Source organism: Anguilla anguilla, chromosome 1 (genome assembly GCF_013347855.1).
Source record: "Anguilla anguilla isolate fAngAng1 chromosome 1, fAngAng1.pri, whole genome shotgun sequence".
Classification (NCBI taxonomy): Eukaryota; Metazoa; Chordata; class Actinopteri; order Anguilliformes; family Anguillidae; genus Anguilla; species Anguilla anguilla.
Window position 1 is genome coordinate 18,543,628 of NC_049201.1, and position 15,388 is coordinate 18,559,015.

The following is a 15,388-nucleotide window of genomic DNA, read 5'->3' on the forward strand; positions in this document are numbered from 1 at the left end:
AACAAGAAAACAAACTAGAAAGAGCTATTTGGACTTTTTGAGTGAAATCTTTGACACTGACCAAGTTTTGACTGAGCTATACCAAAATATAATGTGCGGCAGGATCACTTAAATCCTGGGTAATGTTAGCCAGCAGCAATGTGCCAAACTATGCAATGAAAGTGGATGGGAGAGTGGCACGCACAGTAAGAAATGCAGCATTTGTGAGAACTGAAACAGTGTTGTTGTGTTCTTGTGGTATTTGAATACTTAATATTTTGCATTATGATTATTTTTAAAGGCCTGTAAACAGTAATAAAGTAAACTTGAAATTGTTAAATCTGTCTGTCCTCCAACAATATTAAAAATGAAACCATCTCCCCATACATTCCTTTACGACAAAAACTTTTAGACGACAACTGATGAAAAACATAGCTGACCCAATTTTTTAAAATTATGTTTGCAGCTAAAATAATCAATGCACACAAAATAAATAATTTTGATTTAAAAGTAAATACTGTACTGATACTATTATGAATGGCAAGTAACTTCTGTTGTCTTCTAACAAGAAGGAAAGCCAGCTCTTACCAGGGAAGCTGGTGGTGTAACTGTGTGAGACACGCTCTCCTGCACTGGAGTACACTTTAGTTTCCGATCCACTGACACCTGGGGAAAATAAATAAAGCCCATTTAAAACAGAGCTCAGGCATATTCAGGTTACAAGATACAACAGAATTTTGAACAAATCAATGAATCTGGTTTAAAGAGACAGATAACATGCCAACTGTTTTTGTGTTTAGAAACAGTTTAGTTTTACTGAAACAGTTTAGTCACTGACACAGTGAGGTTGATGAGGAGGCAGAAAGGCACACGTCAGAATAAAAGGGCATCTTTTATCAAAGTGTACAACAACGTATTGCTCCATCTTTCAACCATTACACATTTGTGTTTTTGATGATGCATACAAAATAAATAATTTTGATTTAAAAGTACATACTGTCCTGATACTATTATGAATAGCAAGTAACTTCTGTTGTCTTCTAACAAGAAGGAAAGCCAGCTCTTACCAGGGAAGATGGTGGTGTAATTGTGTGAGGCCTTCAGCTTCCCCTCCACAGTTAGCTGGCATCTCCACTTCATGTTACGGTCTGAGTGCTCAAGTGTCACAGTCAGACTGGAGGAGCATTCTGACTCTGACAGCTTGTGCCTGTCTCCCTGCAGTGGGGCTCCTGTCTCACTAACCCAGATCACTCTAACGCTTTTTCCACAAGACCCAGGGCTGTGGAGTTCACAGACAAGAGTACTACCAATCTTCAGCTCTGTATTTGGAGAGGATGCAAAGACTGAAAATGAAACATGAGATATAGTTACATGTCTATTGGACATGCTCAGAAAATAAGCTTATGAAGCTAATTAATACAAATAATTATTTTAGTAGGAAATGACACTATTTTATAGTTAACTGCATAATCATTAGTCAGCTGCATTCATGCATCATTCTGAGAGAATCTTACAAATTCCAAATGGAAATACTTACTGTTGAGAATAGACAAGTTAATAAAAGAACCATCTGTATAATCCTCATCATTGTGATACAGTCGACAGTAGTACCGTCCAGTATCAGCAGTGGTAAGATTTTTAATATGCAAAGAACAATTAGTTCCCACTCTCAGCCTTCTAGCTATCTGTTGATTTTCATCTCTGACCACTCCATGAGCGACCAATTCAATAGATGCGTGTGATGGACCGCTGTCCCAGTTCCACGTAATTGAGGAACAGTTAGAAGAGCCATGAAGGTTGCATGGTAAACTGACAAGCTCTCCTGCACTGGAGTACACTGCAGGTTCCGATCCACGGACACCTGGGGAAAATAAATGAAGCCCATTTAAAACAGAGCTCAGAGATATTCAGGTTACAAGATACAACATAATTTTGAACAAATCAATGAATCTGGTTTAAAGAGACAGATAACATACCAACTGTTTTTGTGTTTAGAAACAGATTAGTTTTACAAAAGTGGTTTAGTCGCTGACATAGTGAGGTTGATGAGGAGGCAGAAAAGCACACGTCAGAATAAAAGGGAATCATAAATTTGTCTGTCCTCCAAAAATATTAAAAATGAAACCATCTCCCCATACATTCCATTACATGGTTCTTGTCTTATTCTATTCTAAAATGCCTGACTTTCTCTCTCTCACCTGTGAAGAGGAGTATGATTTTGAAGAGTAGCCATGGCAGGAGTCCGGTCAGTATGTGCACAGGCATTCTTACTTGCTGTCTTCTCTCTTATCTCAATTCTCAAACTGTATCAGCGGTGCAGGTCAGTGTCAGCGCATGAAAAAGGAAGGTCATTTTCTCAGTGACGCAATATGCCTTGAGAGATTTTTTTCTTTTCTTTAAATTTATTTGTTTTTGTAACCTGATGACCCACCACACTTTAAGTATGAAAAATTTCTCTAGTTTCAGTTATGGATAATGGAAACCAAGTCGGCTAAGCTAAATGTCAGTCTTCTGATCCATCCATTTTGATGAAAATGATTTATTTTGTACGTACTATACTGTTGCACTTGATTTCCTCTTTCAGTACAAAATGAAGGATGGGTCAGACAGTGCAACACAACTTTACAAGCTATTTTAATACATTGCAGTTCAAATCCACATTGTGTTTGTTACCAAATTTGTGGTAAGATAGGATGAGATGAGGGTGTCGATAAATTATAGTCGTTTAATGTTGTTTTATTGCACACACTGATCTCACCAGAACTAATTCTTGGCATCACTGGCATCTCTTTTGGATCATAGGTATTTTTTTCTGCTGGGGTATTCTCTGATGTTCCTTGATGTATGAATTCAGAATGCTTTAATCCCAAATACAAATTACCTTCACCATCAAGTGCATGAGAACACATCTGGAAAATTTCAGAGCATGCTTAGTGTTATGAACCAGAATTATGAGACGATATGCAGTATGCTGGCCACAAACTTGCCATTTTAAGTATGTACTGTATTTCGGAAGATGGCCTGAGATTTGATTTGGAAGAGTGAACACTGGTGTACAGAGGTTCAGTTCTTTGTGCTTGTCTGCCTAAATTGAGTGATCTCACTGAAGATTCTTTGAGCATCAATCTCTGATTTTTAGTTGTTTTAAAAACAAGGTATAACAGTGTCCATATGCTCCCTAGATGGCCAGCTGCAATATGAGTAGGTGCTAGTTAGTGCAGAACAGCAATCCAGAACATTCACATGCAGTGACCTGGTGACAGAAACATAAGCTCAGCTCTTCTGACAGCTCTATGGTCCTGATCCAACCTTCCCACATGTTTTACTATAGGATTGACTAAAAAGGTGAGTTTTGCAATGGGAGATTATTCCATGAAACAGGAATTTGGTAGAAGATTATTTAAATTTTAGTTATTGTTGGAACTTTTAAATAGAGAATGTCTTTATGCAAAATAATACTTCTTTATTCAGAAGAACGGATATGCAAATGAGCGTGTTTTGACTTGATCTTTCCATTGCGGGTCATTTTTTTTCTTTTCTCTGTTTACCACTGTGAATGACGGATCTTAAAAGTAAGTGGTTATATTTGCTGACAAATGTGGAAGTGAAAATCACGCACAATCTATGTCACCCTGTTGCACTGTTTTTAGCCACGCTGGGAAACTGTTAAATAGCCAACTGCTGAGTAAATGAACCCTATATGATACATTTCTCTTGTGCATTTCTGCCTGCTCTCTCTCTCTCTCTCTCTCTATATATATATATATATATATATATATATATATATATATATATATATATATATGTCTATGGCACTGAACAAAGAATAAAAACATGGAATGCAAGAAAAGTGCTGAAATGTATAACTGCACTGTTAAAGAAATTGTAAAATATAAATGGATCATTATATATTGAGTAAACCCGTGATGTCAATCAAACACAGTTGGTCTTAAATAGTTACCAGGGTGTCTATTTCATGTCCTGACAAGCAATTATGTGCAATAATATTGTCTTAGTCATTAAAAAGTTAGAAATAAACTACGGCCTATTGTTTTGTGGAAAGTTCTTAGATGGGAAATGAAGCTGTACTTCATAATATTAATCCCTTTTCAGAAACTTGCAGTAATACTTCAATAATCACCATAAAATAAAGTCTGCTCTTCTGCCTCCTCATCACCCTCACTGTATAAGCACTAAACTATGTTTCTGTAAATCTAAACAGAAAAGTAGTTGATATGTTATCTGTCTCTTTAAACCCGATTTATTGATTTGTTCAAAATTATGTTGCATCTTGTAATCTGAATATCCCTGAGCTCCGTTTTAAATGGGCCTTATTCATTTTCCCCAGGTACCAGTGGTTCAGAACCTACAGTGTACTCCAGTGTGGGAGAGCTTTTCAGTTTACCATTCACCTATCATGGTTCTTTTAACAGTTCATCAACTACGTGGGCAGGGAGAAATGGACAATCAAGAAGCTATATTGAATTGGTCATTCATGGAAAGGTCAGATATGAAAATCAAGAGAAATTTGGAAAGCTAAGAGTGGGACCTAACTGTTCGTTACACATTAATAATCTTACCACGGCTGATGCTGGACTGTACTACTGTCGACTGTATCACAATAAAAACGATTATGAAGATGCTTCTGTTATTAACTTGTCTCTTCTCAACAGTAAGTATTTACATTTGGAATTAGTCAGATTCTCTCAGAATGATGCATGAATGCAGATAACTAATGATTATGCAGTTAACTTTAAAATGGGGTCATTTCCTACTAAAATTATTATTTGTGTAAATCAGCTTCATAACTCTATTTTCGGGAGTAGACATGTAACAATATCTCATGTTTCATTTTCAGTCTTTGCATCTTCGCCAGTGACAGAGCTGAAGATTGGTAGCACAGTTACTCTTGTCTGTGAACTTCACAGCCCTGGGTCTTGTGGAAAAAGCGTTAGAGTCAGTTGAGTTAGTGAGACAGGAGTCCCACTGCAGGGAAACAGGCACAAACTGTCAGAGTCAGAATGCTCCTCCGGTCTGACTGTGACACTTGAGCGATCAGACCGCAACATGAAGTGGAGATGCCAGCTAACTCTGGAGGGGAAGCTGAAGGCCTCACACAGTTACACCACCAGCTTCCCCTGTAAGAGCTGGCTTTCCTTTTAGTTAGAAGACAACAGAAGTTACTTGCCATTCATAACAGTATCAGGCCAGTATGTACTTTTAAATCAAAATTATTTATTTAGTGTGCATTGAATATTTTAGCTGCAAACATAATTTATGGTTAAATTTAAGTTGTGAAAGGTTAAAAATGAAGAATTTGTTCCACACAGATACAGTTACTTCCACGTGGAAGCCTAAATTGCATAGTTTAATCTGTAATGTTTAAACTAAGAGTGCTGAAACCCTGATGCACAATCTTTATATTCCATTTATGGCTGATAGGCAGCACTTTGTTTCAGTAATACCTTATCTGATATTTTCAGTATCAGCTTTACAGTTCTTTATAGCTACAGTTTTTTGACTGTTGACAGTTTTTTCATGGACTTCTGAACTGCTCTGTGTTCTAAAAGATTTTAAATTCCCTAGAGGTCTTTCAACAAAAAATGAAGTTGAATTCTTACTTTAATCTTTCCTATCAATATTCCTAGTTCCACACTTCTTTCCATCACTTTCGTAAATAAAGGTGAATACTCATCTCATCTGTCCATAAGACTTTGTTCCAGAACTCAGTTTTTTCATGTACTTTTTAGCAAATGATAACTTGGATCTTCTGTTCCTGAGGCTTGGCAGTGGTTTGCATGTTGTGGTGAACCCTCTGTGGTTATGCTATGTGTAGCCTTCTCTTTATGGTAGTCTTTTTGACACATCTCGGCCAGCATCCTGCACAGTGTTTTGATCTGTTTAACAGATAACAAGGGTTTTTTTCTTCACAATTGAAAGTATACTCTACTTCAGTCATCTACTTCAGTGATCTTCTGTAGCCCATCATTGCTATTCATGAGCTCACCGGTGTGTTGTTGCTCTTTAACAGTGTATCAAACAGTTGACTTTGGCAAACCCAAAGTTTTGGCTGTGTCTCTGTTAATTTATTCAGATTTTTCAGCTCATGATGGCCTGCTTTCCTGGCACTGACACTTATTTTGTCATCATGTTGAGCGACAACAGCAACTGACCCCAACTGCAAAGTCCACACCTAGAATCAATTCTATACCTTTTCTTTGCTTTCCTGTGCATGAAACTATGCAATGATACACAGCTGAGCAAGAAACAGCTGACAGTAATTGTCCAATTACTTTTGGTGCAGTTGTATGTATAAAAAGGGCTGTAATTCCTACACGGGTCGACTGACATGGAAGAAAATACCCTCAAATGAAAGCTGACAATCTGCTCTTTATCCTTCCTCACATCATTGGTTTAATTCAAATCCAAAGTGCTGGAGTACAAGCAACCCAACAAAAATTGTGTCACAGTCCAAATACTTAGGGACTGCACTTGATACGTTGATACATAATCAAAGCCACGGATTGTGCAATGCCAGTGTGTAAAGCATGGTGTTGCATGGAGTCAGGAAAAGAGGGTGTTGTCTGTCACATAAAAACAAAAGAACAAACAACAAAAGGCAAATACGTATGTGAGAATAGTAAACTTGAGTACAGGACAGAGGAGGAGCCTTAACAGCAGCTCTCAGTCCTCTTCAGCTGCGAGCACAAATGAGGAACAGCAGGAAGTAACACTTGCGTGGTTGGTAAGTGCGTAGGTTCCAGAGATCTTGTTGACTTGAACACAATACTGAACCTAAATTGCATCAGTAAATATGCATCAGGAGAAGTTACAAAGCTATTCTATTAGAATTTCCCTCTATTCAGGTCTGGATGAATAAATACTGTCTATGACACACAATTCAGTAAATATAGGAATAGTTTGCTTTGTATTGTACAGTTTCATAAAAGGAGCTGAATGTTAACAGAGCTAACTTATCATCATCACAACACAAAGCTGTCAACTACAATTTTCATCTCAATGCAAATAACACTATTGCAAATGATCAGGATTGTTAATATTTTAAGTTCATTTAGGAATTGCAGTGATTTTTACATTTCACTCCATGCCCTCAGATGTGAACGCCTGTCTGTCTGTTTGTCTGATATTTTCATAGATGGCACGTACCGAGAGTTGCCAGCCCGACTGGTTGTCTTCTTCCTTCTCCTGGCCATCCCCCCGATTATTGGAACCATCTTTTACATAAGGAGGAGGAAACAAGCACAGACAGGTGACACAATGAGGAGCAGGTGTTTCCACAAATGGCAGACTACAGTATTTGTGTAGTGTGAAACACTTATAATACACTGAAGCAATTATAATACACTGAAAATATGTCATATAGGAATGTCAGTGATAAAGCTACATCATTAAATAGTCGTCACAAACACCACTATAAGTGAAGATCAGTGTTTACATTTTAGTGTCAATGCAAAAGTATGTAAAATATTATATCAGAAGTATGCAATCAGACTATTTCAGTGTGTAAATTACTGTGTCAGTAGCATACAATCAGACTACATCAGTCAGTGTAGTCATTGTGTAAATTGCACCATCAGAACCACGCTGTAGTACTAGAACAAGTGGTGTAAGACTGTACTGCTGAGAACTGACTGTTACACCTTTTTTGTTTCCTGTAGACCAAATGCCCTCTGGACCCTCTTTGGATTATGGAAATATAGAGATGTTGGACAGAAACGCCGTTCCTAATTTCTCAGTCACCCAGCAAAATGCATGCAATGACTTGTAACATCGATATGTATATAAGGGAAATAATAATTCAGTTACAGTTACTGCATATGTTAAATGTTGCCCTGGCATTTTTTACTGTTCTGCACAGTATACACACTGCTATGATGAAACACTATTCTGGGCATTTCTCATTAGTAACTTTGCTTAATGCTGGCCCTAGTTGAAATAAAAACTGATTCACAAAATCCTGAAGGTACATCCTTTCCCATATCTACTGTCTGAGCATAGCATGTGTTTTCATATCATCACCTGTAGGACCTGTTGTATAAAACCATTCCTGAAATATGTTCTGATATTAAGGCTTTTGCTCTAATCAATTATATTGTTAATGCTTGTCAGGGGTAAGTCAATTCAACGCTGTGCACCTAATGTGCCTTGAAAAATGCTTAGTTCTCGCAATGTAATTACTTTAATTGATTTAGTCATGTTTGGATATGACTGTAATGTAGTTGTTTTCATACTATTCATTTTTAATTCTGCAAATGTGTTTTCACGCATAGCTTATTTTCAGTGACTAGGGGACCGCACTTATATTCCTCATGGCAAACATAGCTTTTTCTGACATAATGTGACCTTAAGAGGGGAAATCATCCCTCAGTAGACAGAACGTGTCTAATTAAGAGCAATTGACTGCTCATTGGTATTCAGAATAAAAAATAAACAACCACAGCGGGTCCCCAGGATTGCGTTGGAAAACCTCTGCTGCAATGTATACATTTTTCCACAAGAGAGCAGTTTAGTTCTTTATATGTCTAGTCAGTGTAATAAGCAAGAGTTTGTGCATTTAATTTATTTGTGATAAATTAAGCTGTCATTCCACTTCTAACAGCATTGGCTTCTAGTAGTACGCATTTGAAATCCTGTGCCCCAATGTAACATTCTTAACAGAGGTTTTTAAGCTGCAATTGACAACTTTTGTTGTGTATTTTCTGAGAAGATTATAAGCGTGCAAATCTTTAGATTGTCACTTTTAGATTCTCATCCACCTGCTAACTAAGTGTGGAACTGAAGTAGAGCAGCCATGCCTCTTTGAGCAGGGCAATGGAGAGAAAGTCCAGAAAGTGATGATCTTAGCACCACTCCACCCCCTGTTCCCACCCCACATCTCCAGCCTTCCCCCCAACCTCAACCCCCAGGTCAGTGATGGTGTCTGGCTGGAGGGTCCCAAAAGATTGACTACACTACTGAAGGAACACAAGAGACACAATGGAAGACTGTGTGAGAGAAAGAGAGAGAGAGAGAGAGAGAGAGAGAGAGAGAGAGTGGGTGGGTTGGTGGGTGGGTGGGTGGGTGAGTGAGTGAGTGAGTGGATGGGTGGGTGGGTGAGTGGGTGGTTAGGTGAGTGAGTGAGTGAGTAGACGGGCAGGCGGGTGGGTGAGTGAGTTGGTTGGTGGGAAAAAATAATGGGAAAAGTTTGTATTATAATGCAAAACTAATTATGAGGCAGTTTAGGTCTAAAACTAGGACTGATTAAAATGGTGCCTTACCTGTTCTTCTTTTGCATATCATGATCAATACCACAATCAGGACAACAGCCACACATATAGCCACTCCAGAGTCAATCCAGACATCTCTCATATTTTTATCTGAGACAGGGCACAGACAGATTTTGTGGTCAGTTTCTCCAGCTATTCATACGTTATCCACACCCACTTATCTTGGGCAAGGTTGCAGGGGTGGTCGGATTCCAATAATTCAAATGTTATCTGATCTAGTTTGACAACATACCATAGATTTATCATTTCACTTTGCTTTGAAAAGCTGCAATGTCACATTAACCCTCCTCGTTCTCATCTATTGCGTGCCCTTTAATAAATTTATTATGCCTTCTATAAATGATGTTAATGGATAGGAAAAAGGGGAATGGAACTGATTTACCACTCATGCAAGAAACAATGAAAACTCACTACTACTATTTTTGGATGTTCGACTGATACAAAGATAGGAAAAAATATATGCCATTGGTGTTCTCATTTGGCCTCATTCACGAAACATGTGTACAATCACATTTGATCGCAAACTGCGCAAGAATGTTTCATGAACATTTCAGCATTCATATTTATTTTCTTATCTGTATTTGTTAATGGCTGTTTCTGTATGTTAATCACATGAACAGGATTGCGTATAAAATTTACTGTCAGCATTCATCTCATACACCTGGGATATGCACAAAAACAAAGGTATGCACATGTGTCATGAATCCCATATTGGTTATTCTCAGGAACATTTTTAAGAACAAAAGTAAGAATAGTTTAAGAAAAGTTTTGTGAATGAGGCCCAATAATGTTAATAATGCATGTAAGAGTGAACCTCATATTGATGAAAATGTTATGAAGACAAAAACTGATGAAAAACATAGCTGACCCAATTTTTATGATTATGTTTGCAGCTAAAATATTCAATGCGCACAAAATAAATAATTTTGATTTAAAAGTACATACTGTACTGATACTATTATGAATGGCAGGTAACTTCTGTTGTCTTCTAACTAAAAGGAAAGCCAGCTCTTACCAGGGAAGCTGGTGGTGTAACTGTGTGAGACAAGCTCTCCTGCACTGGAGTACACTGTAGGTTCCGATCTAATGACAACTGAGGAAAATAAATAAAGCCCATTTAAAACAGAGCTCAGTGATATTCAGGTTACAAGATACAACATAATTTTGAACAAATCAATAAATCTGGTTTAAAGAGACAGATAACATACCAACTGTTTTTGTGTTTAGAAACAGTTTAGTTTTACAGAAACAGTTTAGTCGCTGACACAGTGAGGTTGATGAGGGGGCAGAAAAGCACACGTCAGAATAAAAGGGCATCTTTTATCAAAGTGTACAACAACGTATTGCTCCATCTTTCAACCATTGCACATTTGTGTTTTTGATGATATGCAAAAACAAGAAAACAAACTAGAAAGAGCTATTTGGACTTTTCGAGTGAAATCTTTGACACTGACCAAGTTTTGACTGAGCTATACCAAAATATAATGTGCGGCAGGGTCAGTTAAATCCTGGGTAATGTTAGCTAGCTACAATGTGCCAAACAATGCAATGAAAGTGGATGGGAGAGCGGCACGCACAGTAAGAAATGCAGCATTTGTGAGAACTGAAACAGTGTTGTTGTGTTCTTGTGGTATTTTAATATTTAATATTTTGCATTATGATTATTTTTAAAGGCCTGTAAACAGTAATGAAGTAAACTTGAAATTGGTAAATCTGTCTGTCCTCCAAAAATATTAAAAATGAAACCATCTCCCCATACATTCCTTTACGAAGACAACTTTTAGACGAAAACTGATGAAAAACATAGCTGACCCAATTATTTAAAATTATGTTTGCAGCTAAAATATTCAATGCACACAAAATAAATAATTTTGATTTAAAAGTACATACTGTCCTGATACTATTATGAATGGTAAGTAACTTCTGTTATCTTCTAACAAGAAGGAAAGCCAGCTCTTACCAGGGAAGATGGTGGTGTAACTGTGTGAGGCCTTCAGCTTCCCCTCCACAGTTAGCTGGCATCTCCACTTCATGTTGCGGTCTGAGTGCTCAAGTGTCACAGTCAGACTGGAGGAGCATTCTGACTCTGACAGCTTGTGCCTGTCTCCCTGCAGTGGGGCTCCTGTCTCACTAACCCAGCTCACTCTAATGCTTTTTCCACAAGACCCAGGGCTGTGGAGTTTACAGACAAGAGTAACTGTACTACCAATCTTCAGTTCTGTCACTGGAGAGGACGCAGAGACTGAAAATGAAACATGAGATATAGTTACATGTCTACTGCACATGCTCAGAAAATAGGCTTATGAAGCTAGTTAATACAAATAATTCTTTTAGTAGGAAATGACACTATGTTAAAGTTAACTGCATAATCATTAGTCAGCTGCATTCATACATCATACTGAGAGAATCTTACAAATTCCAAATGGAAATACTTACTGTTGAGAATAGACAAGTTAATAACAAAAGCATTATAATGTTTTGTACTTTGAAACAGTCGACAGTTGTACTGTCCAGCATCAGCACTGGTAAGATCATTAATGTGCAAAGAACAATTAGTTCCCACTCTCAGCTTTCCAGATTTCTTTTGATTTTCATCTCTGACCTTTCCATTCTAACGATCTTTTGATTTTCAGCGTTGACCACTCCATGAGTGACCAATTCAATAGAGTCTGGTGATCGTCCACTGTGCCAGGTCCACATAGTGAGGAACAGTTAAAAGAGCCATGAAGGTTGCATGGTAAACTGACAAGCTCTCCTGCACTGGAGTACACTGTAAGTTCTGAACCACTGACACCTGGGGAAAATAAATAAAGCCCATTTAAAACAGAGCTCAGAGATATTCAGGTTAGAAGATACAACATAATTTTTAACCAATCAATAAATCTGGTTTAAAGAGACAGATAACATAACATCTGTTTGTGTGTTTAGAAATAGTTTAGTTTTACTGAAACAGTTTAGTCACTGACACACTGAGGTTGATGAGGAGGCAGAAAAGCACACGTCAGAATAAAAGGGCATCTTTTATCAAAGTGTACAACAACGTATTGCTTCAGATTCAAAGGATCAGTGCTAAGCTCATGATGCAGCAAACCACCATGTTTGTGTTACAGCCCGCTCATTATTTTATAGCCCTGTCTGGAGCTCCTCCAATCCTGTGAGGGGTAACTCAGGAAAATGGATCATGTGGATTTAATCAAGATCTTTTGCAATATCGTTATTTGGGACGCATTCTCTTCATTGAGAAAAATGATAACCCCTGCACCAATGTACTTTACTGCTCCATTCAGAATGTGAAGGACATCCAATCACAACAGGAAACTATTGCATTTGTCCTTGTAAACTAACTTTAGGTTTGCTAAACAGTGCCCTCGGCCTGAGAGGTTGTTCTCCTCCACATTCATTTTTTCTTCTTCAGATTCATCCAACTCCCAAAACAAAGTTTGTCTGTCACAATTAATTTACCAGGTTGAGAGTCACTAATCTCAAGAGACATTGAGTGGGTCTGTGGATCAGTCCATAAGTACTTATTTGCCTGGTTGGAAGAAATGACCGTCCAACATGAAGATATCAAACCATTCTTGGAGATCATGTAGCAAGGGTGGGTGGTGGATTTGTGTGTAAATTGTTCATTGGTGTGAAAAACATGTAAGTAATGTAGTCATTTTAAATCCAGCCTGCCCCTCACACCCTCCCCCCCAAAATCAGCCCCCACTTTCACCCGAGTCAATTACACACCTTAAGTGTGCAGATCAGCTGGCCAGCCTATAGCTGGAGAGCACAGAGGAGGCCCAGCCCGGAGTGTTGGAAATGCAAATAGTCGAGCATGGGGATCGGCTCCGTCGGTCTGCCACACTGTGGACAAGGGGAGGGGGTGGGAGATCTTCAAAGATCAGAAGGCAGAAGGCTTAAAAAAACCATACTTACTCAGCAGAACATTATTGCCAAATAGAAGTACTAGAAGACTAATATTTTACAGTGACCCCTATGTAACCTGAATACAGTAGAAAATTACAGGAGGCTATAACTCTGTGACTTGTATGCATAATGGAAAATTACAGAGTAAAGACTGATATTTTTCTAAGGGAAAGTTGGGGTAACTTTCCACAATGACGATATCACCTAAGAACAGAAAATCATTGTGGTGCCAAGAAGGTCAGGTTGACCCAAGAGCAGAAAATCTAAATCATTGTGGTGCCAAAAAGACCAGATGGCTGGTATTTTTAGAAATGTGTTAAGGGGAGTTGTGGGGTACAATTTGTGTATAAAATGTATGCAAAACTGACAATCGAGGTTCAATTCGGCTGAATTGATCCGGCTTTGTGCACCTGTGCAATAAAGTCTAACCTTTCTGAAGAGCTTGCTGCTGTTGTGTCTTTTCCCTCGTGAAATTGTTTTCTACAGATTGGCGTTGAAGTCTGTCGGTTCCTAGACACGACAGAAGAGGCACAGGAGGGCAAGCCAGGAGGCACACTGGAGGAGGGGCAGCTGAGGTGTTCCCGGCAAGGCTTCGGACAGATCCTCCAGGCCAAAGACAGGGAGCGGGAGATGACCACGGAGGGGAAGGAAGCGATCCTCAGCTGGGACGCTGAGGAGCTGGACCTGGTCGGGAAGGCAGGTCAGCTACGGGCGGTGCACGAGAGGTGGTCGCGCCGTGAGCTGGACTTGGCCGGGAAGGCGGGTCAGCTACGGGCGGCGCACGAGTGGTGGCCGCGCCGTTTTGCTTCCTTTTTTGTCCGTTTTGTTGTTTTAGTTTGTTGTTTTGGCCTGGTTGGTTTGCCCGGAGCCCGTGAGGGGGAAAGCCTGCAGCAGCCTTCCAGCAGAGCCGACTGGCGGCCACCACAACTAAGAGGGTTCCTGGTCCCCAGCGCCACAAGGAAGCCAGCCCACCAGCCCACCAGCCCAGCCACCCCACCACAGCCCCTGGAACAGCCCAAGCCGGTGACACCCCCACCAGCCAGCCGAGCAGCCCAGGACTCCCCGCGCTCCGAGAGGGAGGAGGGGGGAGGGCTGCCTCATCGTCCGGGGGAGGGTCACGACTGTGTACTGGACTGTTCCGGGGCCCTTAAAGTGTTAAGGGCGCTTGTTTTTTTTTTGCTTGGTTGGAGTGCTGGGGGGGGGGGGGGGGGGGGGGGGGGGGGGGAGTAGGCTTCGGCCAGGGATTCTCCCTGGCCTCAGTTTGGCGTTGGGGGTATGTGGTGTGGGGATGGCTGGTTTAAGCAGCCACACCTGCCCTGGGTCAAGCTAATTAGACCTGGCTAGTTAGATAATTGGTTATGAATTAGATAATTGGCCAGGCTAATTGGGCCCAGGAACAGGGGTGGCTGCACCTGTGCGTAGTGAGGTAATCAGTGCGCACAGGTTAAATCTGCCATCCCCACCCACGCAAGGGAGCCTCTCTGTCATGACAGTGTTTTTACATCTGCTCCTTGGCGGTAACATCTTGCCAAACCCTTGTAAATAAATCTGGACTGCTTGAACATCATCTCCCTGTGTCTCTGTGCTGGAGGGCCCCTAGGAAAGCCGCTTTGGTGGCCTGTGGCAGGCTTGTTTGCCACAATTATGTTTCTGTAAAATATGCACTGGAGATTTTGGTACATTGCAGATGCTCCTCCCCAGTGCTTGTTATGTTCAGTAAACCCACATTGTAAGAAATTCATATCACCATTGTGTGTTGCTGTCACATATGTGCCAACTTTCCTTCAATGATCTTTAATATCTCTCCACACACCACCATTATACGGAACTGGCATTTATTACGAGCTACATATCAGTGTTTTTGTGCTATTTCCCTCAACAGAAAGTGTAATGTAAGCTTTTTAGCTCATGTCTAGGTGACATTAATATTGCCTCACACTGCAATCTGATTTGCTATGAACTTATCTCAGTTTTTCACTCCAGAGAATAGTGATAATGGCTTTAAATAGCTCTCTACTGTATTACTCAGCCAGTTGAACACAAGGATGAAAACTTGTTTCTTGTCTATTCTACAGAGAAACAACATGATTTTTATTTTTGAGGTCTGTAGCCTATCGGAATTTTGCAGTTTGTTCCAGCCTTTTTAGAGATGGCATGTGGTGCTTCGTAGGTTAAATCTATTTGTATTTATTTTAACAGAAAAGAGC

General features: G+C 39.8%; 2 protein-coding genes across 6 annotated transcripts in view; both read right to left on the minus strand.

The window, feature by feature from the left end:
* LOC118231755 (lymphocyte activation gene 3 protein-like) overlaps window positions 1-2,752 on the minus strand; it is a 41,986-nt gene extending 39,234 nt beyond the window's left edge. For all 3 annotated transcript variants that reach the window (XM_035425951.1, XM_035425945.1, XM_035425935.1), the window contains exon 1: window positions 2,178-2,752. In XM_035425951.1, the coding sequence (XP_035281842.1) occupies window positions 2,178-2,244 (67 nt within the window). In that variant the 5' untranslated portion in view covers window positions 2,245-2,752. The remainder of the gene's footprint in view (window positions 1-2,177) is intronic.
* LOC118231731 (signal-regulatory protein beta-1-like) overlaps window positions 1-15,388 on the minus strand; it is a 58,344-nt gene that overhangs the window by 29,897 nt on the left and 13,059 nt on the right. For 2 of the 3 annotated variants that reach the window (XM_035425872.1, XM_035425881.1), the window contains exons 5-7: window positions 12,014-12,060; window positions 11,227-11,257; window positions 10,282-10,359 (exon numbers count right to left, since the gene is read on the minus strand). In XM_035425872.1, coding sequence (XP_035281763.1) covers window positions 10,282-10,359; window positions 11,227-11,257; window positions 12,014-12,060 — 156 coding nt within the window. The remainder of the gene's footprint in view (window positions 1-10,281; window positions 10,360-11,226; window positions 11,258-12,013; window positions 12,061-15,388) is intronic. The other variant, XM_035425890.1, reaches the window with a different exon arrangement.